A 25,300-nucleotide genomic window follows, 5' to 3' on the forward strand; every position below is an offset into this window, starting at 1 on the left:
CAGTGTTAGTTGTGTTGTCTGATCTGGGATAACCAAAGGGGAGATGCTTTTCATGACAAACTTTTTTCCTGGCATAACCAAAACAAAAATGCCATTTTACTCTCTCGACTCTGAAGTGGTTTCACATTTTCTTTTAACAATCAGTTTTGCATCTTTTCTCCTAGCATTTGCTTTTTCTTCATGACACACTGATAAGGCTTAGATTAAAATGCATTTCAGCAGGGGCAGATCTGAATGTGCCTGACATGTGCCTGAATGAGAGACAGTAACAAGAACTTCAGAACAAAAGGCATCTTCAAGGTGTGAGGTTGTCAAGTGTCCAATCAACAACACTATGTGTGACACAATGAGTCATCCCACAGATGAGTAATTTGCAGAATAGAAAAGGGATGGGGATTATTGAAGGAAGTCAGGGTGCCTGTGTCAGGTGAGTGATTGAACCACTGGGTATTTCTAATAGGAATCTGAATTCCAAAAACACAGAGATGCTTCTGTAGTCTGTTGGAGGTCCCTTAGCAACATGATTCAGAGGTGTTCAGCATATTTGAGACTGAATATATTAAACACGCTAATGTAAAATTTAAGTTTAGAATTTTTTAGGTCCCCTAGCAATTGCTTTATTGTGCTAGCTTTTGTCAGAATTGATCAAGTTAAGCTGGTGTGTTAAATGTATTTTTTTTTCCTCAGGAGCAGATTGAATTAACTCTTCAGTGCTATGCAATAATTTCTACATTAACACTCTTTCTTGTCATAGCAGCACTTCAGCAATTCAGCAGATTGGCCTTATATGCCTTTTAAGACGGATTTTTTTTTCTACATTTCCTCCCTCTGCTGCATCTAATATGTAAACATGAGGGACAAAAGATTGGTCAGTGTTTCCATAATGGTGTGGACTTCCGTGGGCTCATGCATATTCACTATTATTAGACGGTTCATATGCCTTTAACCCATCACTTAATGGAGCACAAATCAGTCAAGATTTGCATTTTGCTTGCTATTCAAGTTTTCAAACTCATGAGCTCCCTGCCTAATGACAAGAATATTTATCCAGGTTAATTGATAAAATCTCCTCAGCATAAAGTGCTCTAGGAAACAATTTCAGAACACTTACAAGTTGTATTAACATCTCATTATTTTATTCAACAACCCCAGAGCAAGTGGTATGTAGGATGAATGATATGTATTTCCTAATGGCATTTTCTCTAGAAAAAAGCTCATCTACTTCTCTTCTAAGATATCTCTATGCTCTTTTTTTTTAAGACCTAAGCATCCTTAAGATCTTTTCATCCTTAACTAACAAAGTGTGAATTCAAACAAAGCAGTTGCTAGAATTTGAATACCAAATGGTTTAATTGTTTGCTGTATTTTACAGTGAGTTTTAATAGAAAAACTAAAATAAAAAAAGGGGAAAAAACAGCAGAATTGCCTATAAAGTCATAAGCAATATGTAAACAGGAATAGAACTAAATTTCTTAAATAAATCATTAATTAGAAGCTAGTAGTCCAAGCTTTTTTCCCACCTTTGCACTTTTTTTGCCAAAGGACAGCTTTCTATGAATTTACATCCTGATAAAAGTGTCTTTAAAGCAATGAAGCAGAGAAAAAATAGATGGTTGGAATTTGCTGTAGAATGTCACACACTGTAAAAACTCCAGTATCTCAGGTTAAATAGTGTATGTAGTACAGTTTATTCCTGTTAACTGTAAAATATTTTCGTAGCTGATTTTTCCCCTTATATTAATGTGTATTTCAGGCCAGGTAATTTCAAATCATCTCAGTATTATTTTTTATTGGCAGCAAACTGAAAATATAACCTTGTACATTACTGCTCTGGTGGGAGAAGGAAGACTAATTGCTGTTATTGTAAATGGAAATAAAGCTAAATACTTCTCCTCCACTACTGAATTGAATGAAGTTAGGGCAGAGGAGGCTGTTTGTCAATAGCAAGTGATGAAAACCAATTAGAACAAGTCCTGTTTTATAAATAGGAATGCACTTTCACCTTTTTAAGCTATGACAAATCTCTGGAATTTAGGAGGATATGTCTGTCCAATACATTCATTTATATAATGTAATAATACTTCATAAACTGCTAAAGTTAAATAAACATGAACATATCTTTACAGCAAGTATTTTGTGTTTAATTCTCATTGACAAATACTTAATTTTGCTCTTTCAGACAAGAAAAGTGCTGTCAATTTTTTTTCTTGTTTTTCTTAAAAGATGAGGAAGTGGCTTTCTGTTTGGTTGTCTTACTCATCTTCCTGTTCTAACATAATTCCCTTTTGTAGGCTCTACCATTTCACAAATTCCACTCCATCTTCCAGCTCAAAGCAAAATGAAAAATGGACTTGCTACTTTTCTTTGACAAACAGAACAGTGGGGAAAAAAATCTCACTCATTCTTGCCTATCATGTATACATTATGTTCACTAATACTTTTACATATAAGTATATTTTGCTTAAGTTGTCTTTTATGTCATGACCAAAACCACTCACTTTCCTGACATTTTAATGTCAGCCAAATGTTGCTGCCAGGTATGGGAACAAAAGCTCCTCAGGAGAAGGTTGTTGTGTTGATGGGAGATTACCAGAAAAACCCAGCTGTTCTAAGCAGTGGTTTTGATATCTTTATTAGTTTTGTCTGCTGTGTCAGTAATGGATACATGAGAATGATTTTAATGAAAATTAAATTCTAATCACAGTGGGGATTAACTGACCTACCTGTCTGTTCCAGCTGAAATTCAATATTAGATAAAATTATTGTGTGCAGCATTTCCTGTTTATGTCCTACTTTATGCTCTGATGAACAAACCCTTTCCAGTTCTGAGGTTTCCATACAGACATAAATACAGGCACCAGAGCTGCTCGCAGTAGGGTTGGCTCAGAAGTCCCTCAGGACAGTGGCAGATCTGACTCTGGAGGACTTCGCAGAACACAGTGATTCTATCTCTGCCCTATTTTGACGCCTGGCTGAAAACAGACCATCATATTTGGATCTCTGTTTTTCCAGGATCTGTTCATGTGAGTACCCCTTAAGTAAGAGATGGTGATTTTAACAGTCCACAATGGAGTTTGTATTCCTCCGTATTTAAATTATTTTTCATTACCAGATCAATTATTCTGTCCACAATTTCAATCATCAAAACATTTTCCTAGCTTAGTTGTTACTTTTCTAAGTTTTTTGGGTTTTTTTTTACTAGGCTACTTTCTGTTTGATCCACTGTCTCCTAAGCTTTTATGAGGAAGGAAAATGAGTATTCACGTTCTGTTCGCCGTCTCCATTCTAATTGTTATTATCATCATATCTATGTATCTTTTCTTTTTTAATAATGTATTTTCTTAGCCCATTAAGTACCTTGATAAAATATATGTGCCCTTTTATCTCTTTTCTTCTCTTTAATTTTCTTTAAATCATGTCCTTCTTTAGTCTATTTTTTTTTTATTTCTCTTTCAATTTTTAGTTCTAAACTATTCCTAAATAATACCATGTGTTTACTCTCTGAGAAATTATTGGAAGAGTGGGCAGATGAAGGTGTCTCAGACTTCCAAAATACTTCATTAGTTGCTTCTCCTGCTTCCATTCCCATGTCTCCTTAATAGTTACTTCTGTTGTGAAAGCCTAGCACTTCCAAAGGTGTACAAATTTTGTTTTCCATTTTGCCGTAGATGCTTTTTGGTCCCCAAAAATATCGAATGACAGTTAAAGCTGGGCAGGTATCTTATTATTTATCATGTTCTTTAAATAGACCAGATATTTTAAGAACAAAATCAGAAATCAATGAAAATCTGCTGTGTTTTGTTGTAAGTTTTCACTGAATACTTTCAGTGTGATATTTTCACACTGAATGTCATTTACCAGCTTGGTAAGATAAATCACTTGATATTAGTATTAAATGCTTTTTAAAAGTTGTTTTTCTTCTTTACGTCTTTCCTGAATGAAAAAATATATCCCTCTCCTTTCAGTCTCTGTCTCCTTCAGAAATTGTGTGTGGAAAAAGGAGGACAACAACAAGTAAAATTGTTGGGGTTTTTTTTTTTTTTTTTTTTTTTTTTTTTTTTTTTTTTTTTTTTTTTCCAAAGTATCTGTTTAAAGTTTATTTCTGCAAATAATTGATGTAAATTCTTCTAAAACGAGCAGTCCTCTGAGGATAAATCTAGCCCTAGAAAACTTCTGTGTTTGCAGTGAGCTTCATGAAGAAAAAAGGCTGTTAAAAGTTGTTACTTGTTTCACTTGTAATAGTATTAATTGTAAAACTGGCAAACTTACTGATTATAGGATTGATATTAATCTCCAAGGTGAAAAGAAGGTTGTCTGGTTTGTTTTAAGATTCAAGCAAGTACTACATAGAATAACAAACTTTACAATTAAGAAATTTGATCCATTTTATGTTGCTGAAGTATCTGATCTATTTGTTCAATGACACTGCAACCGTAGAGGTAGCAGACCTCTTGAGCCTCACAAAACTGCTGCTGTCCAGGAAGAGAAACAGAGAACGATACAGAGCTGGGAGGGGGCAGAGAGAGATTTTTATTGGAAGCTGTTAAAGTGGTTGCTATGAGACCTTCTCCAGCTAACACAGGCACAGCAGTGTGTGAGGCTGATAAATCATAGCTCTTGCATTATACCTTCCTTTTCTGCCTTTTTTTCCCCCCCTAACACAGCTTTTATAGTTGTTTAAGATCAGAGAAAACACCTGCCAGTTGCTTTTTCTTCTGTTTCGGTTCCTTCTGCTGCTTCGTGCAAGATGGAGCTAGAAAATGCAATGATCAGCTCCTCGAGCAGTTCTTCAGCAGGCTCCAGAGAGTACAAGGTGGTGATGCTGGGAGCAGGGGGAGTTGGCAAAAGCGGTAAGTTTCAGCAACAATATTTTGGGAGAGAAAGGGGTGAATTGGGAGGGTAAAGTTCGCCAGGAAAGGACATTGTTTAATGAGGGGTTTCCTTCTTCTTTCTCTTGCACATGACTTGGATAAAAGGCTATAGTTTGTGACTGGGGCAATGAGTCAGCTTAATTTGTTACAGACTGAAAAGCTGCAAGCATTTTTAATTGGTTATTTGTGTAGGGCTGACCTTGGGGCTGTTGTGTGAGAGGAGAGAGCAGTCAGGCTGCTGCTGTGAGTTTAGCAGGAAGTGCCTGTGTCACTCTCCCATTTGGTGAGGGGTGGTGGTTTGCTGGACAGTGTGGATGTAACTTGTTGGCCTGAAGGTCCTTGTGCTCAGGCAGAAATCAAACTAACTGCAAAGTCAGCTGCACAGAGTGTGGGGGATGCCTGCAGTGACTCTGTTTTCTTCCCACATTTTTTGTTTGTTTGTTTGGTTGGTTGGCTTTTGTTTATTGTTTTTTGGTTTGTTGATTTTTTTAAATTTTTTTTGAGTGTCATTGTGCCTCTAGCTGGTTTTAGTCTCCTCTCCAGTCTGGACAGGTACAGCATGCCTCCCTGAGTCTCACTCCAGGGTATGAGGCAGAGTTGCAGCATATTTTAATATCCCTATCTACAGCTGGCAAGATATGCTAGTGTCTGACAATGATATCTCTTCAGAGAAGTCATTATTTTCTCTGGACAGTGTTTTCTTTTTCCCAGATTTTATCAGCTTTGATTTATTCTCACTGAAACCAGCATTCTCTATTCTTATAAAGACTTTGCTGAACGTGCAGAGTTTGTCTCAGAAGTCAGTATATCGAGCTGGCCACACAAAAAGAATTTGATTACATCTTCTGGAAATTCAAAAGAACAACAGAACGAGAAACAAAATTACAAAAATCAGGATAATACATCTCAGCTAGATTCCAGGGAATTTTCAGGATAAATAGCTGCAATACTAAACTGTAATAACTGTGTAGATCAAACAAGTTCTATTCATATTCAAGCAATAACATGAAGTGTAGGTGCAAAAAGTTAAAAATTGTTAGTGAACATAAGTGAAGAAATAGTGAAGAAATAATTTTCTTTCTGTACCCATAATCTTTGTGATTTTGTTATACTTGGCTTTAACTTCAGTGGCACATCTTTCAATGAAAGCTATTCCCATCAGTATTGCTTAACCAAGCAAACAGTTCTTACACAGATGTTACTACATAATCACCATATAAAATGGGAAAGAAAAAAATATTGGGAATCTCAGCTTAAATTTCTGCAATTTCTGATTATCTTTTCTATAGGAAAGCAGGTATCCAGGATGTGCCAGCTGGAACTTTCAGTAAAATATACTCTTTTTTTTCCTTATTTATATCTTTCTAAATTTGCTTTATTCTTCATTTTTTCCTTGGGTATGTCCAAAAAAATGGCATCAATTTCCCAACATATATTTGTAGGAATACTGCAATTTTGAAAATTTATTCACCACAAAGTATTACAAACTACACTACATTCACAGCATGACTGAATCATAACAACCAAACTTTACATGTGGATGAAATTTCTGGGTTTCCATTTGCTACTAGATAAGAGTTAAAATCACAAATTGAGTTAATTCAAATCTCTATGTTCAGAAAATGTTATCTGTTAATTTAATGAGAACAAAGCCTTTAAATATCTGAATTGAACATGGTATGATATGTCTCCAAAAATGAGAAACACATAATTAACAAGTAGAATTGTGTGGTCTAAAGAAAAAAAAGAGATGGGATTAAGTGGACATTTCTGAAATTCTGTAGGATTAATGAAAACTTTCTCTTGTTATCATGAAAGCAAAACTCCTGGGTGAAAAAAAAAATACCCCAGCAACTGAGTGTTATCAAGAGTTCATAAGAATGGACGTGAACAGTTCAACATTTACTGGCTATGAACTTCTGATGTGTAATGGACCTGAAATATGTCATTAGAAAGTCCAACTGATAGAATTCAGAGAGAGATAAAAAGTAAAAATAGATGTCATTCCATAAATCACTAATTCATTCTGACTGTTGCATAAACAGGATTAATTTACACTGGATTAAAAACAGAAAAAGGCCTTAATGACTACTTTCATTCTACAAGAGGAGCTCTGCTTTTCTTTGGTGATTTAGATTCAATGTGTCCAGGAAATTATGAATTTATCCATAAAAATTAATCAGAGTAGAATAAGGATGAAGGAAAAAAATAGTTCAGTTTCCAATTTTGATTTTGAGAAATCAGTGATATGTGGTTTGATGCATTGATACCATCCTGCCTTCTTTTTCCCATCTTCTCCCTCCTTCTTTACTTTTAAGTCATGATGAAAACAGTAACAGCTGGGGTTAAATTACTGAGTGGGAAACCTCTTTCGGATGAAAGCCTTTCCATTCCTCAATTCATTCAAATATTAAATAATTCAGGTTTAGAATGAATTTTCCATAGGAATCAAGATACAAAAATGTTAGATTCTTTTTACCCTGGATGTATTTCACTTCCAGAGATCCCCTGGGCATTTTGATCTTGTGTTTCTAACCCTCCTCTGCTCTCTTACTGTGACACTTGTGCATGGGGTGGAATGAGGAGGAGGAGACCAAAAATGGATGTTCTTTTGACATTGGTGTTTACAAAAAATTCTCTTTGGATTAGTCAAGCTTGTTCCTTTGTTTCTCTGCTCCAAGAGGGCAGACAGTCCAGGAGGACAGCCAACATCCTTTTATTTGTGCTATACAGTGTGGTGTAAATTTCACAGGAACTGGTAAAAGTAGACGAACTCTGTGCATCCAAGTCTGACACCCATCACGTGCGGAGTAATACTGTGTAAACTGCAAATGGTCTGAGAATTGTTACTTAAGGGTTCTCATATTTCAAAACCAATTCTGGAAAACTAATTTAAAAAAAATAGTCTGCCATTATTTTATAGGTGAAAAACACACCACCTCAAAACCCAGCTTTCAGAAGAAACAGGTAATAATTGTGTCTAATGAAAATGTACAAACCTAGATGTGAATTTTTATAGGAGTTGATTTCTGTACTGTAATTATGGAGTATAGATTCTCTAGAATGTTATCCCTTCTAAGACTTCTGAAAACAGGATTCTTTTTTGTTTTCAGAGCAATATGTTAATTTCTTATGTTGTGTATGTTGTGTTTGTCGTCAGGTACAGGCTGATGCAAGTTCAGACCAAATTTATGCTAGAACCAATAATTAAATTGAAATTAAAATGAAGCAAATAAAGTAAATTTTGTATTGACTCTCATTCAATTGTAGTACATATCAAAATGATGTATTTCTAACTACAGTTACATTTAAATTAAAAATGAGAGTTTAGCACTTGTTCCTCTATGCTCTGATGACTAATATCATCAAGTACCTCAGTAGCACTCCAACCTACCTGAGGTTGCCTGACATATGGTTCAAATCCTAAGAACCTTGGTGATTCTGAAATACATTTTGCTCACGAATACCCTCACAGATCAGTAAACAAGGTGCTGTCATGGTCCTTAACTGACACAGATCAGGCTTCTGGGCTTAGCTCTTTTTTTCAGTGTTACAAATGAAAAACACACACAAAATAACCTTTCAATCCTGAGACCATCCATTGCTGCCTTATATTTAGCAAACCAATTACACTGATAATACTTAACTGCAGTGCATTCTGCAAAACTTTACCGATGATTAACCCATAGGTTGCAAAGTGACTGCTAAAATGAACAAATTGATGTACCTGTGCAACTGAATAAAATAAAAACCTCCCTCTGATGAAAAATTATTACCTAAGCAATCTCCAAACACTGATCAGATTGCACCATAACCCACCTTTATGTGTATCTTCTTGGCTGAATAAAACTATTATTTTAGTGTTATCTTGGTTTTTTGTTTGTTTTTTTCTAACTCTGGTTACTGATGATTTATTTAAGGCTGAAGATGATCTACAGTTATTCCAGGTAAATAAAATTACATGTTTATGTATGGCATAGTTTGATTATAGATGCAAAATGAATTTCTTGTTAGCTGTCTTATGGAAGTTGCATTTCAGATGAGAAGATGAATTCTTTAAAAAGCAAAACTAATAAATATCTGTTGCTAATAAGATTTTTTTTTTTTTTCTTGGAGAAAATGTTAATTTTTCAATGTTTATTTCTCAAACTGATTGCTAGATGATCTCTTGCCTCTATACAAAATTGCCCTGAGACTTTTGTAAAACTGATATATTTCCAGTTTTATTGTATATTGGAAAGTAGCTAGAAATGTATTTTCAGGCTTTACTCTTAAAAAGAGTTTAAAAAAGTGGAAGAGAAGAAATTAAGGAAAGATTCTCTCAAGAACATTGGAGGAATAGCAAGAGAAAATGTATTCTCAGACTGGGCTGGCTGTGGCAGGCATTCTTACCCATTGATTTCCTTGAATTTTTCTTTTTGTTTGTTTATTTGTTTTGTTTTTTGGTTTTTGTTATTTGTTTTTGCCAGTGTGGCATAAAGGCTGTGTTTCTACAGATGCAGGTGACTCATCCAATTAATTTCAAGATCATGTGTACACAATAACTTCCAAAATGTGTGAAAACAATTATGTACTCTGTGATGTGAGAACTTCAGTAGGAGGAATTAGATTGAATTGGCAATTTTCTTTCATTTATGTGCTCAACTGCCATCTTTTTTCTGGGCTGGTTTTACCTCTTATTCTGCCTTGATAAAGCACATTATGCGCCTATTATTTTCAAGCATGTCCTCATAACAGGAGTCCCCAGTAAATAGAGCACCCTGGAGTGTGTGCAGGAGAGCTGGCCCACTGCAAACTCCCTGGACATAAATTAACATACGATCCAGGTTACACTGAAAAGGATGAAGGGCAAAGGTAGAGACTGCACTGGTATCAAAAGTACTGAGCTTGAAAAGCACCACTTGGGCCTGCTGATGCTGTTCTTACCCCACCACTGGGCTCAGTGTCACAGAGCACTCTCCACATATTGCACATATTGATCTTTTTTTTTTTTTTTTTTCCCCTTGAGGTTGGTTTTGATTCAGTTCCTTATTTTCCCCAGGAATATTCTCAGGTGCAGCTGTGGTCCCCTAAACTGCTAGTAAATGAATCAAAGGAAAAGGTCTGGCCTTCTCTCATATCCTGAGGCAAGCTAATCACCAGGATGAAGGTGTTGGATTTGGTTACTGCTCAGTATGAGTCAAGGTGCTTTCAAGTGCACCCTTTCAAGTACTTGGGCATGCTATGGATTACAGTTAAGGCAAGCTAAGTTGCTTTCTTACCCCTCAAAGTCAAGATAAGTGTAGTTTTTGCTGTTTTATTTTTTCCTTCTTCTCTAACTGCAAAAAATGCCATGTTTATTTAAGTGGAGAAGAAATTGAGATACTTAATGAACAATTAGCAGACACATATCTGTATGCCATCTGAAAAGATTTACTTGTTCCCTCATCATTCTCTGTTTGAAAAAAAAATGTAATCCAGATTTTTAATTCCTCAGGTGTTTCAGGGAAATTATTCTTCTTATTCAGATTTAAAAAAATAAAAAAGGGAGGATGAAAAAATATATATATTTTTGATTACAGGCAAACTTCATTCTTGGTGACAGTTCTTAAAAGGTAAGGGTACTGACCATTCAAAATGACATATAAATTCCTTTGGTCACTTCATGGTGCTGCCTGCAGCCCCTGATGTGCTGTGACCTGGCGTAGATGTGACAGCTGGAGGCTGGGAGAGAAAGGGAGGAGACAGAAGAAAACTGACACTGGTGCAGACCAAAGCACTCGGTAATACTTCTTGACAATTATACAACCACAGAGAAAAAATCTTAACACTCTAAGCCACCACCTCTCTTTGTTGTGTCTGGGATGCTGTAAACTGAGCAGCAGTCTTAGTTCTGATGCAGAATTGCAGGTGTTTCATACAAAATAATGCTGATGCTTGTTGTATTTTTGCAATGAAAAAGAAAACAAACACCTCATCGAGAATGGCCACCAGTGCCACTTGCCCAGTTATGGCTAACTTCCAGTTTTCTCATAAACCAGATTAAGCTCTAGAAATTTTATAAAGGCAGAGTTCCTGGTAGGTTTGTGATCTTTGATTACAAAACAGTCCATGTGTTTTAGTTTCCTTCACAGGTAAATAATTGAATTTGCTTAAAGCTTCATTTTGTGTAATCCCAGCTTTTAGACATTTTATCTTATCTATTTGTTAACAGCTTTGAGAAAATCTGTGGGTTTTGTTAATAATATTTTGTTAATAATTTTGTTAATAATAATTTGAATTCATACCTCAATCTTCTTTCACTGCAATACACTGAGATTCTGAAACTTCATGAAACTTCACTTGTAAGACCTTATTTTCCTGCTCAGCGCCTCTTGTATGCTTCATTATAGAACCACATAATATTTCCACATCAACTTTCTGAGTATGAATTCCAAAAATTGACATGCTCTTCTATTAGTGGCCTTATTAGAAGAAAGATTGCCTCATGCTTTCTCCTGAAGAGGTTTTTTTTTTGTTCCTCAGAGAATAAGACATTCTTTTATTCAGGTGTAGTTCACAGAGGTCACATACAGAGAAATATCTATAGTAACTTGAAGCTATTTTCTCTTTACCCCTGTGCAGTCACCTGTGCTATGACATCTCTCATGATGACCTAAATTCTGCATTTTCATATGTGTTATCTTATTTGAGACCATTGAATCTGGGAATTTAAATTATTCTGGACCGTTTTCTGATATTCTTAATTTTTCTTTAGTGTATATGTTATCCACTTTGAAAGATTAAATATATTATTTATTAATCAATTTCTTTTGCCTATAGGCAGACATGTGGACAGAATTTTTTGCCTCAGGGAAATGAGCAAAAGATGTTTTCATTATTTTGGCAGTTCACACAGTGCAGTGGTTATAGGGGTGGAGGATTCAATTGTGCCCTCTGTATTTAATGGGAGGGTTTCTACATCTGAGATACCAACTCAGTGCTGAGAAATCTGACTGGAGTCCTGGATTCTTCAGCACTAGAAGACACCTGATAAATAGGACAGAGTTCAAAGAAAACCAACAGAGATGATAAAAGGAATGACACAGTATAATTTATGATGACAAACGACAATAACTATATTCAAATAGCTGGTGTAAAGAGTAATTCATGATTCTTTACTGTGCAACTTGCATATGTATACAGAGATCCAAAGTGAATGGATGCAGCTGTGATGTGAATGGGTGGATCTATCCAGCTTCTCCAATCATAACATCTTAATGACTAATACTCACCTGGATAAGGCAAATGAGCTGGTGACTCCCCTGCCCCTTTGGAACAGGGGATGGAGAACTCATAATATTTAAAAGTAATGAATATCAGAAAAGAACATGCATTTTCCAAAAACTGATGAGGAAAGCAGCCGGAATTGCTTCATGGAGAATATCAAGTTAAGTGATGAAAGCAGAATTAGAACATGTATAATTAGAGATATATGAGATCTCCAAGACAAACTTCCTTTGGTCATAAGAGGGGCATATGCCCTCAAGGATTTGCTTAAAAGTAAGATGGAGCAGATTGTGGAAGGGTTTGAAAGGAACAGGCTGATGAAGGTTTTGTTAGTCTAAGTGCTTTACATTAAGTTAAAACAAGCTTCAGAGATTGGACATTAAAGAGCAAATATACCAGAACAAAAAAATCATTAGGCATTTTCAAATCCTCTTATAGAAGAGAAGGACTACAATCATCCTCAAAATTATGAAATATGTTAAAAGTCACAGGACTTTTGGCTGATGTGACACTAATAATGTAGACAGTCAGGAGTTTTCTTTGTGTTCAGACTGCTAAACAGAGATCCTTAGGTTAGTCTCAAGATTGGATTTGCCTGTTGTGTACAAAAAAAAAAAAAGGTAATTTATATTGTCTCAAAAAGAAGTAAAGTATATCCTTCAGAGCATGAAGATTCCTGTAGGACTGGAAACATTTTGAGATAGCACCTACGAGCTACCTTGTGTGTGTTAGGTAGTGGTGCAGATGGAAGGCAAACAGACTTGTTAGCTTACCTCCTGCTGTTCTCTGTTCCAGGGATGGAAACAGAGTTTAATGATTCAGAGTCTTCACCTACACTGCCTCTATGTGAACAATTATGTGAAGGACTGAAGGGAATGGCCCAAAGCTGAGCTGAGGGAGGTTTAGTTTGGATATCACAAAAAGGTTCTTCGCCAGGGGGCTGTTTGGGCAATAACATGTTCCCTTGTATAGACAGGGAATGGTCACAGCACTAGACTGACAGAGATAAGAAACATTTGGACAATGCTCTCAGGCATGGGGTGGGATTCCTGGGGATGGCCTGGCTCAGGGCCAGGAGATAGATTTGATGACCCTTGTAAGCCCCTTCCAAGTCAGGGTATTTTATAATTCTAAGTGATTAGTACTCACAGAAGGTTATATTAATGTCTGCTTTTCATGGTGTTTCATTAAAGCAGATCTTCACTTAGAGTGAAGATTTCAGTGACTTAAGCGCTGCTTAGCTTCTCCCATTAACAGTGCTTGCTATAAAGAGACAGAATACCTTCTGGGCTATTCCTCAGCAACAGGAATTAGACTATCAAGGACTCTCCTAGTTTGAGCCACACACAGATCTGCCATTTGAAATGCCCAGATTGAAGTCTCAGACAAGGGAACAAGCGCTGTTTCATGACAATGACTGGGCACTGTTGGTATCTTTGCTGTAAACAATCTGTTGAGGCAGCCACGGGAACCGTTTCCCTTCCAAGCAGTCCCTGCTGCTGAGCCGAGCCATCTGCAGCACTTTTGGCGTGTGCTATCTACTAGAATTTGGATGAGATTAATTCCATCAGGGACACTCTTTAAAGCACAATTAAGATTTTTTTTTCAGTTGCTGCTTTCATCTATTTTCTTTCTATACTTCCTATTTTATTCACTTCCATTCCTCTGGTAATGCTTTTCCGCTTTTAATTTGTTCTTTGACTTTAATTAGTCTCCCTTTATGCCTGCAAGCCTGGAAGTCTCATCATGCTCATACAGCTCCAGTGACAGGAATTGGGTGTTACCAGAGTATTGTGCAGGGTTCCAGTTTCAGAGGAAGTGTCTTGGGAAGACACTTTCTGCAAACCCTAGAAATCTGCTAAAGCACTACCTGCCTGCTCAGCAGTGGAGACACTGGCTAAAATCACTTTGTTACAAGGTGGTTGGGGAAAATCCAAAAGATGAGAGTGTCATAAAAACTATCTCAGGAGATGCCAAGTTCTGTATTGTTGCCAATTTCATGTGTTTGGTTTCCATAAAAGTTATTTTTTAACTCATTTAGTCAGTGTTTTATCTTTTCATTAAAACCCTAGAACTAAACTAATTATTTCAGGGGTCCCAAAGGTGGGCTCACAAATGTTTATAAGATTTAAAAATTAATTTCAGAAGCTTTGGCAAAGTAAGAACTGTAATCAGCTGAGAGACTGATGCATGTAGTTCTTTTTCAGCTTACACTGACTACAGCTATGGGAGGAGCTCTTGTGTAATTTCTTTCCTTGTAATCTCCTTGAAGTGCTAATGTAATTCCGTAATTCTTGTCCATTTTAACTTGCCCAAAATAAAGGAGTCCTAGCTGAAAGTCATATTCTCTGTAAAATTCTATGATTCCTTTTCTAACTTGATTGCCCTGTCAGATTCTATGATTTTTTAAGTAACTTTACTAGCCTACTACCTGCATGACTTGTTGAAAAGCTTGTTGTGTTACACTGAAATTTCCCCTGCTGAATAGGATCTGCAGTGTCTTTACAGAAATGTCTCTTTAGCAGCTTGCAAAATGTATACTGTTATTTTAGATTTTTATTCAGAATGTTCAAAACCAAACTCAAGTGTTGTCAAACTCTCAGTTGCTTTAAAAACAGCAGCTTCTTAAGCCATCCAGCATGTCTGGCAGGCTTTAAAAGTCCCCATCCTCTACATTTTTTCTGGACTTTCTTATACAGAAATGGTGTTCTCAATTCGATTAAAAAGCAGTCATTAGATATTTTCTTCACAGTGAATAATTTTACTAGTGCTGCCTGATGACATGGGCATTTGATCACTCATTACACACAGCATGCCAGAACTCTGCTCTGTGCAGTATCTGACGCTGGGTACAGCCTAAGGATGTGTTTCTGGGCTTCATGTATTTGTAGATTTCTAGACACACATTATTCTCTCCTGTGATTAGAGGAGTAAAAAGAGCAATCTATTACATTATGCAAGTATATAATGTATAATATACATTATTATAGAAATAATATAACCAGAAACCCATGAGTTCCAGAAACCAGGTTCATGTGCCTTTCTTCCACTTACAGCTGTTTCAAAAAAAAAAAAAAAAAAAGAATTTGCAACATAATCTCTCTCTCAGTGCACATTCTGTTTACTAGTCTGTTCCTATAAAAGTAGAAGTCAAAAGTCCCATTTTTTAAATCTTTCCCAAGATACTTCAAAGTTATTAAATGCCTGATATAACAAGGTGTGCATCACATAAGCTTCCTCTTTTTTTCTGTCTTTTTCCCCCCAGGTAATATACTCAAAAGGATAATTGGCTCTGATGAGGAAGGGGTTACAAAAAAGTCAAAAGAGAAGATATAAAAGAAACATTTCAAGTAGTTCGGATGAGAAATGTTGACATCAAAAATTATGAATAGAGAACAAGACATTAGAAAAAATAGAGACATAGAAGAAGATTGAAAAAACAGAAAATGAGAAACAGATGAGGAAATTAATGATAAAGGAGTAAAGGGACAGAAGGAAGCAATTTGTATGTCAAAGAGCCTTGGTTTCACATGCAATCTTTCCACTGCAGTTATCCTACAGGGTGCTAAGAATCTATGGTCGTATCCCAATACCTGTTGCACATTTGGTGGCAAAAATACACACAGAGGTCATGTTAGGGGATCATTCTCCTGCCCCTGTGACTTCTTATCCCATGTTTCTCACTCAGTGGCTCTCTGGAGTAGGAAGCTGGAGAGGCATCATGACAGCTGTAGACTGACATTTGTCGACGTCTTCTGCCAGGTAACAAGCCATAGGACAAGACAAAATGGCCTCAAGTTGTGCTAGAGGATATTTAGGTTGAAAAGTAGGAAATATTTCTTGAGTGAAAGGATGCTCAGGCATTGCAAAAAGCTGTCCGGGACAGTGGTAGATTCAGCCTCTCTGAAAGTACTAGAAGAACTTGGGCATGTGGAGGTTAGGGACATGGTTTTGTGGTGATCCTCTCAATGCTGAGTTGATGGCTGAGTTTCATGATCTTAAGAGTTTTTTTCAAATCTTAGTTTTTCTATGGTTCTGTGATTCTAAGTCTTCTGAGCACAGGCCTTTTTTTGCTGTCTTCAGCCACATACAAGACTGTGTAAATCCAACATGAATATAAAATTATGGGGTGCTAGGCAAAGCCATGCTTCTCGTGTGTGGTGTTCTGACAACGATCCAGAATGTAGAGGAGTCTGTGGGTCCCAGCCTTAGTAATATGTAACACCCTGTGAAATCAGTGGGAGTAATTTATCAGGTTTTTCTGTGTTCTTTGAAGAACTAGATTCCTCCACACACAAAAATCTTCAGTGGAATAATGAATCACAGTGATGCTAGAGGGATATCTCCTTTGGTATCACGAAATAAAACTCTGTTTTCCACCAGTCTGAGAGAAAATGACAAGATGCGAAACAAATATATGTGTATTTCTATATGTTTTCTCTTACTCTCTGTGACCCAGTTCTTACCTTTGCTCTCACTTTGCTCCCCAGCTTTTATTGCTCATAACAATATAAACAAACCGCTACTTCATTATGATATACTTTGAACAGGTGTCAGTAGGAGGAAAAATCAAAACAAAATGCCAGTGACTATAAACAGATTAAAATACACATATCCCTGAAACATGCTTATGTGAGGTCTATTTAGTGTAAAGTAACAAGCATTTTCACTCTTTAAGGAAAATAATTGTTAGTGCCAATGAGTTATTAAAAGAATTTATAGAAAGCTGTGCAAAACCCAGCAAGATAACAACTTGTGCTGATTGACAGTGACAGCATAAAGAGTAAGATTACTTGGTGATTGAAAGCTTTTATTCCTCAGTTTCATTTACCTAAAAATAACTACAGATCAAATTGGTTTGCTGTAGTGGTTTCACATTCACCAATTTCTGTTTCTCAAAATCAGTGTAGTGGTTTGAGCGTGCATTAGAATTATTTACTCTTTTTCGGCTGTGAGATAGGATTAGGAGAAACACAAAGCAGGCTCAAAACTTAAAAGACTATAAAGACAGGTTTATTAACAAAACTACAAGAGAGAAAAAATTGATAAGAATCAGAATAAAACCTTTAAAACACCTCTCTCTCCCAACAGCTTATTTTCTTTCTCACAGACGACATATAAAGACAAAACTTGGAGCTCTAGGGCAAAACAGTCTTTCATCAGTTCATTTAGAGAGAGAAGTCTCTTTTGGTTTACCATGGAAACTTCCCACAAGACAAGAACAGTCTTTTTGGGGTCTTTAATTCTTACAAAAGCAGTCGCCCAGGAATCTACAGTTGCAAAGTCCCACTCGTATTACACAGCCCTGCCAGCTGCAATATGGGTCATGCATACTCATGGGGTACCATTTTAAAGATGAACAGTTCCAAAAGCAAAGGTTTTTCTTCATCTCTAGGAACAGAGATCTTTTCTCTTTCTAGGGGCAGATCTTCATCTCATCTCTGTTCATGTTTCTTATAAAATCACAGCTACTTCAGTATTTACTTAGTCCATTACAAATGTCTTTGCTTATATCTGTAGTCTGAATAACCTCATCTCCCCAGTGCATATTTTTCCAAGATTTAAAGGGATATTCTAGTATATCACAGCCCATTACCATAGCTCACAAAAGAGTTTCAGCCTAAAACTGAGGCACCTTCTCAACTCTTGCACCTAAGTTGTAACGCTTCCTTCATTGACTTTGTTGTCTTCATGTTGTCTCTCTATGTGTCTTCACTCTGTCTTTTCTCTCACTCAGAAGGAGGATTAGTGTTTTGCAAGTTCCATCTGTTCAAGGAAAGAGTTAACATTCTCCCAAGTCTGCAGAGGGCATGATGGTTCTTTTCCTGGAAATGGCTGAAGGTGGTAAATTCAGGCTGGGCCCGGATCTCTGGCGTGGCTGGGCCCCTCCCTCTCCAGGGGGTCTTGGTAGCAGTGGCTAGAGCGTGGCACGGCTGGGATCTCCGGGCCGTGTGGTGGTGGGAGGCAGCGTAGCAGGAGAATGTTACAGCCGGCCAGACCTGATCCGGTCGGGACAGGGCACACTGTCCTCCCCTCCTCCCGACCGGAGCTGCCGGGCCCTGTCCGGCCTGGACTGCTGCAGCGGCAGGAGCCGGCCAGCCACGCCAGGCCCGCAGGGCCACATGGTGGAGCATGGCTGGTCCTGCTAGCCTGTTACCTGTTCCCAGGACAGAAGAAAAAACAAAAGGGCTTTTCTTGAGATATCCCTGATTTTAACCCTGTGTGTTCACAGAGATGCCATCTTGCTAATGACTATACCAGATGTCAAGATTGTGATAAATATAGTGGGTTAATTAGTGTATTTTTTAATGAATCATAACATGTTAAAATCATCATTTGGCAAAATGTAATATAAAGCGTAACCTAAATTCCAGCCAGCCACGGAATTAAGAAATTCCTAGGCAGGCACCACCCAGTAACCACCGTTCAGGAGGAAACAATGAGATGTCGGGAACTGGAGATGATGAGATTGGCATCAGAAAGGAAGACACATTAAGATAAGAAATCAGTTCTCCTGTGGGCAGCAGAGCCATCAGAGCATCATCATCACCCTGATCTCCGGAGAAGAAGGCCTTTGCATTCACAAACCTCTGTTTCTATTCACCCACCCAGGACTAAAATTGGCACCTCTCCCTCCCAGAAGAAATTCCTTTCAGCAGACCAACAACGACAATGAATTCAAATAATTAGTCCCAGGAAACAAATAAACTGTGAGGAGATCTTATGCCAGGGGCAAAATAATGTGTATAAAACCTGGACCCCAAATGGGGCCAATTCGTGAACTTTTGGGGGGGCTACAGTACACTAAAGGCTGCGTCTCAGTTCAGCCTTTGACGATCCCGTGTTTATTGCCAATGTAACTCCATGGGGTTTTTTACCGAAATTCTGTAATTTGATTTTTCAATAGACCAAATCATATTTTCAATTGGAATATTGAATTGGCATTTATAACAAATATTCAAACCTAGCCCCTGACTGGTTTTTCTGTAACTTTCTTGAAAAAAGCACTTCCGTGCAAAACCGTCATATTTGCAAAGCTGCGTTTTCGGTTTCTAAAGCATCACTCTACATCCCAGATGAGTTTTAGAATAATAAGTTTTAAGCAATAAGTTGTGTGTTTTGTGTGTTGGGATGCTTTAGGTGGGTGTAATTCAAATGCATTTTCAAGCTTGTGAATAAGATGCATTTCTGATTGGCTATAGGTGAGAAAAATGTGGAAACTGAATTTTTTATTTCAAGAAATTGTTAATTTCTTGAGCATAATAACTGAAGCTAGTGAAAAATCATAGACAGTGAGTACTTTACAGGGTTGGAACACTTGGGGATATCTTTAGCACCACTGATGTTAATTGAGTCACAACAAAAAGCAGGATGTGTATCGGGAACAGATGAGATATGTTGTAGTAGACATGATTGCTCAGGAAATGACCTAGGTAGATACAATACCAGTTTCTGAGGGAATTAAATGTTTCTCTGGCTCACAAAGTTCAATACCACAGACAAATACCATGAATAATTCTTTTCAGGTTTAGTGCATAACAAGCTGTTAAAAAATCATTAAGATGCTGGTGACAGAATTACTTGCCTCTTAGTACTAGTTCCTTCCACCCACTTTTATCTCTTTTCTTCTTGCATACTCTCCCTTAAAGTATTTTATGATAGAATTTATGCGAGAAGTAGGCAATGTAAAATACCATTTGTTTATGGTAGTAAATGGAGGAGAGCCCATTCCATCTTTCAAAATTATTTTTATTTTTCCCATAAATTTACTGTAAGTGTTATCTCCTGCCAATAAAATATTTTACCAGGAACATGGCAATGAGGAAGGACTTAGATTTGAAATCTATTGTGAAAGGGTTTTTCTGTTCCTATTTTATTTTATTTTATTTTATTTTTTTTATATGTCTAGTTAATTTTTGTATTTATATTAATCTCAGGATGTTTAACATATGATGAATTTCTTACAATGGAACAGGGTTTAAAAGTTACGTATTTCAGAATCCTCTCTAGCAAAACTGACAACCAAATCCATATTTGTTTACTTAGAGGAAAAACAAGATAGGATGGGCCTTATTTGTTCTGCCAGTGTCTTATGTGTCATATCTGTTCAGCTCAGTGATTACTGTCAGTATTGCGGCATTTAAAAGAAGACCTGAAGAGAGTGGAAATGCAATTTGTGTTCTGTGCTGCCTCACACATCACAAAGAAAGCTGGCAGCTTGACCTTAGCAGTAGAGCAGAAAGAATACAACTCTTTTTTTGTACACTGAGAGTTCCAGCCAAATGAATGCATCTTAATGTGGAAGTCACTCACTCCAGAGCGGGTGGGGAGGGGAGGGAAACAGGGAAGTATTCCACAGCTGAAAAAAAAAAAAAATCTGTGTTTGTTCCTGACTCTCTCTTAGAAATTACCATAGAATGGCTTGACCCTTATTTTCTGCCTTACCCACTGAAATAGCTGAATTAAAGTAGTTAAAGCAGTGCGTGGTTAAGTGGAATGGAGCAGAGAGACATAAAGATGAAGGAATTGCCCTTGTAATTTCTGTGGATTTGGAGAGAAGCATCAAAGAGTATTTTGTCCAGCTAATATTATAACACAGTTTATAAGAGAATTGAAAAGGCAATGAACTTCAAGAGTGTTTTGTGTTTGATACATTAAGAAAGAGAACACCTAACAGGATTCATATTTCTGGGCTACAGGAGAGTTTCTAAAGTTTAAAACCTAAGCCTTTGGTTGAGCAATTACAGTGGATTGATCACAGCCAACATCCAAAAGCAATTAGGGTGGATTGCTCCAGAAAGAAAAAAAAGAAAAGCAAGAAAGCAAGAAAGAAAAAAGAAAGAAAGAGAAAGAAAGAAAGGCAGGCTCATGACTTGACAACAATTTAACTGCTGAAGCGGAAGCTGTGAATATAAGCAAATTTAAGAGTTTATTTACTAATTTTCCCTGCAGGCAGATTTTTAGCCAATTCCTGAAAAGCAGAGCCTCAACTCACATGATGGTTGCTCAGGAATACAAATGCCATAACCATGAATGATTCTGCTTCTTTCTGCTTTCCTTGAGCTTTTATTCCTGAATATGACATCATGCAATATGAATGTCTCTTTAATCAGTTCAGATCAGCTGTCTCAGCTGTGTGTCTCCACAGGTTCTTTACTACTCCTGCTGGAGGCACCGTGAGAAAAATAAAAAGCCTTGATGTGGTGTAGAACAGTTCAGCAATGACCAAAACACTGGTGAATTATCAACACTGGTTAAGTGACAGAACCAAAACTTGCCACCATACAGGACGGGGTGAAGAAAATTAATTTCACCACAGCCACCTCCAGTACAGCAATTTATAACATGAAAAGGAGTGAAGGAAATGTGGGAATTTTGTAGTTTGTGTCTACAGCATCATAACTATTAGTACTGACATGCTCTTCTGTTTTGTTGAAAAGTTGGAGGCCACAAATCCACAAATCCTGTGGGAACCAGCATTATATTCCTTTTCTTCTTTCCTTGCTTATGACTTGATTTTGTTTGTGGGGTTTCTTTTGGGTTTTTTTGGTTTGGTTTGGTTTTGGTTGTGTTTTTTTTTTTTTTTTTTTTTTTTTTTTTTTTTTTTTTTTTTTTGTGTGTGTGTGTGTGTGTGTGTGTGTGTAAACATAGTACTTTGAAACTGACTGCTATTGTCATGGAAGTATTTGTGTCACACGCCTTACAAATGCATGGTTTTCCTGAAGGCCACCTGAAATATTCACTGTCTATCTGTGTTTCTGGGGAACATCATCACTGAATCCAGCTCAATCTTGTGTTCAGGTGCTGAGGTATTCATATAGTGCTTGAATTTTATTTCACACAGAGGAAGCCTATGGCACAGCAATTTTAGTGCAGCTTAAATGAGGTTAGCACACTTAAGCATAATTAAATTATTGTTGCCAAGTGGTGGGTCAGCATCACCAACTTTTTTTTGGTAATTCGCGAATACCTATAGTTCCAAGGAGATTTAAATCTGTTAGATTCCATTCTGGGAAGGAATCTGTCCAAGCCCAGTGACCAGTATGACAGTCATCCTCCACAGCAGCTCTTTAATTCCAGTTTCTCCATACAACACATTATTTCCAGGTCAATCTGGGAGAACAAGCTGCTTTTGAAGCTCGGGGCTGATAAATTCAGATGTTCTGTTACAGCTGAGGAAGTCTGTGCCAGCATCAGCCATAAGCAGGAACCAGACACAAAGCAGTATGGAATGGGTCAGCAGCATTTGCCCTGCAGAGTAGATGCCAGTGGAACAAATCCCTCAGTAGCAGTGCTGTTGCTCTCATTAGCTCTGTGACACTGGATGCAATACTTCTTGTCCAAGTGGTTTTGTTGGTTTTTGGTTTTTTTTTAAAAATCTGGTAATTTCTTGGCCTTGTCAGCATTTTAGGCAAATTCTTAGATCTTCTCAGTGGCAGGGAATGGTGATTCAGAACCCCAGTAGTCAGTACTGAGGAATCCAGTGAACAATACTGACAGTTATTAATGACAGATGAGGTTTTGTCCCTCTTTCCTTCAGTTAAAATAATTTAATAGACATAAATGCCACCAAAAAAAACCCAACCCAAAACCAATAAAAACCACTTATTTTCTTCCCTATTTCATCTGATCTAATATGGTTCCTAAAAATGTAGATTGTATTTGTATATTTTTCTGTTGTTTCCCCTGTCACCATCTCAGGCCATACTTATTGTTGAAAAATACAGATCGATTTGTTAATTTTTGGACATAGAAAAGACACACAAAGCTCGAGTGAAGTCCTCTCTAATGGTCCCTAGACAGCCGTAAACCTTTTTTTGGATTTTAGTTTTCAGTTTTTCAATTCATAAATGTCCCTGATTAATAAGCTCATAATTTACTTATAAATAAAAGAAATTTAAGTTACATCATGTGTAGCAATGAAATCACTGGTATTCCAACAGCTGATCTATATGCTGTTGGAATTGAGAAAGCTACTGCAAACATAATTAATGAGTAAATGTAAATATCTTTCTGGTCTAAGCTTCCCTGTTCCCTGACACTGTAACTTGGGGCCACTTTGCTCTGATTATTTGGTGGCAAAACTTGCATTGAAAGACAGAATCTTAACCCTTTTACATGTTTTGTCCTATTTATGGTGTAATGTCCATCTCTCTGCTCTTATTTCTCATCAGTAAAATGAGACCAGAAGTATTTGCCTTCCTTTGTTCAAGAGAGCAAGAAGCTCTCTGAACTTCAAATGCAGGACACTTTTTGAAAGCTGTTAAGGGATACATCTTTGCAGATGCTTCAGCCACAAGCTGTCATTATGTGCAGTATAGTTCCATAACTAGTATCTATCCAGCAATGCCACCTCAATAGTCAAAGTAAGAGATAACCTGAAACAATAAGATAAATTCTGTAAAGATGATACAACTAGGCACAATGTCTCAAGGTAAGAGAATCTACAATACATTTTGGTAAATTAAACAATCTATGAAATCAGTGTGTATCTCTTCAAACAGAACTTTGAATACAGAACACAGGTTTAGATGAGATATTAGGAAGATATTCCTGGCTGTGATGGTGGTGAGCCCTGGCACAGGGTGCCCAGAGAAGCTGTGGCTGCCCTATTTCTGGAAGTGTCCAAGACTAGGTTGGACGGGGCAAGTGGAAGGTGTCCCTGACCATGGCAGGGAGTGGAACTTCAAGGTCACTTCCAACCCAAACTGTTCTATATTCTATAATACTTAGTAGCTAAAACTACTGGATTGTTGAGCAGTTGTGGAGGCAAAACCATCTCCTTCTTGTCCATGTTTTGGGCAGGATCCCGTTTTGTTCCACTTCCCTTGAAATTTGCTCCCAAACAGAAACTCCAGGAAACAATAGTTTATTTCAAACCTTGGTGGACTTAAATGTGGCACATATCTTTAGGTATTCAAGACTCAGGCAGATGTGAGATTTGCCAGAAAGAAGCATTGAAAAAATTCTATGAGGAGAAAGTTAGACACTAAAGCTAAGGAATACAGACAATATTCTGAATCTAGATGTGTTAGGTTCTTTGAAGTTCATGGATTGAAGAGGTCAGTGTAATAGTATAATAGTATAAAACACTTAATGCTTTCTGTTGTTTGAGACAAACCTGGATGAGTAAGCAGCTGGGATGTAAAGCTGTCAACTTATGCCTGTAAAACCATAATTCAACTCTGGGCCAGGGTGATTGATGTAATTGATGCCAAGAGTTTTTGAAAATTATGAATTTTAGCATTCATTAGCAGTTCATATTATTGCAAAGTTTAACAGAGTTTCCTCTTATTTATGAGATGTATCTGATGGAATAACTCATTTTTTTTTTTAATATATCATTCCTCCAGCAAAACCAACCATAGCTGTGGTGAAAAGAATGGGCATGTTTGAATATATATTGTGTATATATATATATATATATATAGAATATATATAGAAAAATATATAACGTATTCATCAGTGTGGTGTGTATCTTCCTCGCACCTTGGTCTACTCAGTAGGTGAGATTTTTCAGTCCCTAGCCTAAAGAGCTAGTTTCTTTTAGCTCCTGCAGACTGATGAATGTAACTTTGGAGTTCTCTAACACAGTAACCTTCAACATGCCCGGAGGCAAAGATTCCAGTTGCATTCCACTTTTATTAAAGCAAGTTAGATGTATAAATTTTTTATTTTTAGCGAGGCAAACAGTAAGCACTGGCTGTCTTACAGCAATCTTCTTTTCATCCATTTTGCAAGGGGAAACCACTTAGCTTCTACATATGACAAAAAGGGGAATCAGTTATTTAGACAGTCTAAATTTTGTTTGCAGCAGTTACTCTAGATTTTTGTAGATATTTTACAAAATGTATGTTACTGCAAAAAGTTTTGAGGATCTCTTAAGAAAGAAGCAACATCACAAAGTACATCTGTGCAAGGAATATTTTTAATCTTACAGTAGCTAGGTTTTCCAGAAATGCAGGATTGAAGACAGCTGACAGCTTGCAAGACTTTGCTTTGCTTGCATTCAGGCAGACAATTCTGACTAGACAGTTACTTGATATTCATGGTTTCACTGAAGCAAGTTAAGTCGATATTTTCAAAATGGTATCACCATATTAAGAGAGTTTGGTGGAAGATGAGTCAGAGCTTTGTGGAGCAGACATGTCTTCTGACATCGATATCACTTTGTCTGCCAT

At 37.1% G+C, this 25,300-nt stretch overlaps 1 protein-coding gene across 2 annotated transcripts in view; it reads left to right on the forward strand.

Moving 5' to 3' along the window:
- The first annotated feature begins 4,076 nt into the window (after positions 1 to 4,076).
- RIT2 (Ras like without CAAX 2) overlaps positions 4,077 to 25,300 on the forward strand; it is a 182,354-nt gene continuing 161,130 nt past the window's right edge. For both annotated transcript variants that reach the window (XM_063422886.1, XM_063422887.1), the window contains exon 1: positions 4,077 to 4,850. In XM_063422886.1, the coding sequence (XP_063278956.1) occupies positions 4,748 to 4,850 (103 nt within the window). In that variant the 5' untranslated portion in view covers positions 4,077 to 4,747. The remainder of the gene's footprint in view (positions 4,851 to 25,300) is intronic.

This window comes from Prinia subflava, chromosome Z (genome assembly GCF_021018805.1).
Source record: "Prinia subflava isolate CZ2003 ecotype Zambia chromosome Z, Cam_Psub_1.2, whole genome shotgun sequence".
NCBI lineage: Eukaryota > Metazoa > Chordata > Aves > Passeriformes > Cisticolidae > Prinia > Prinia subflava.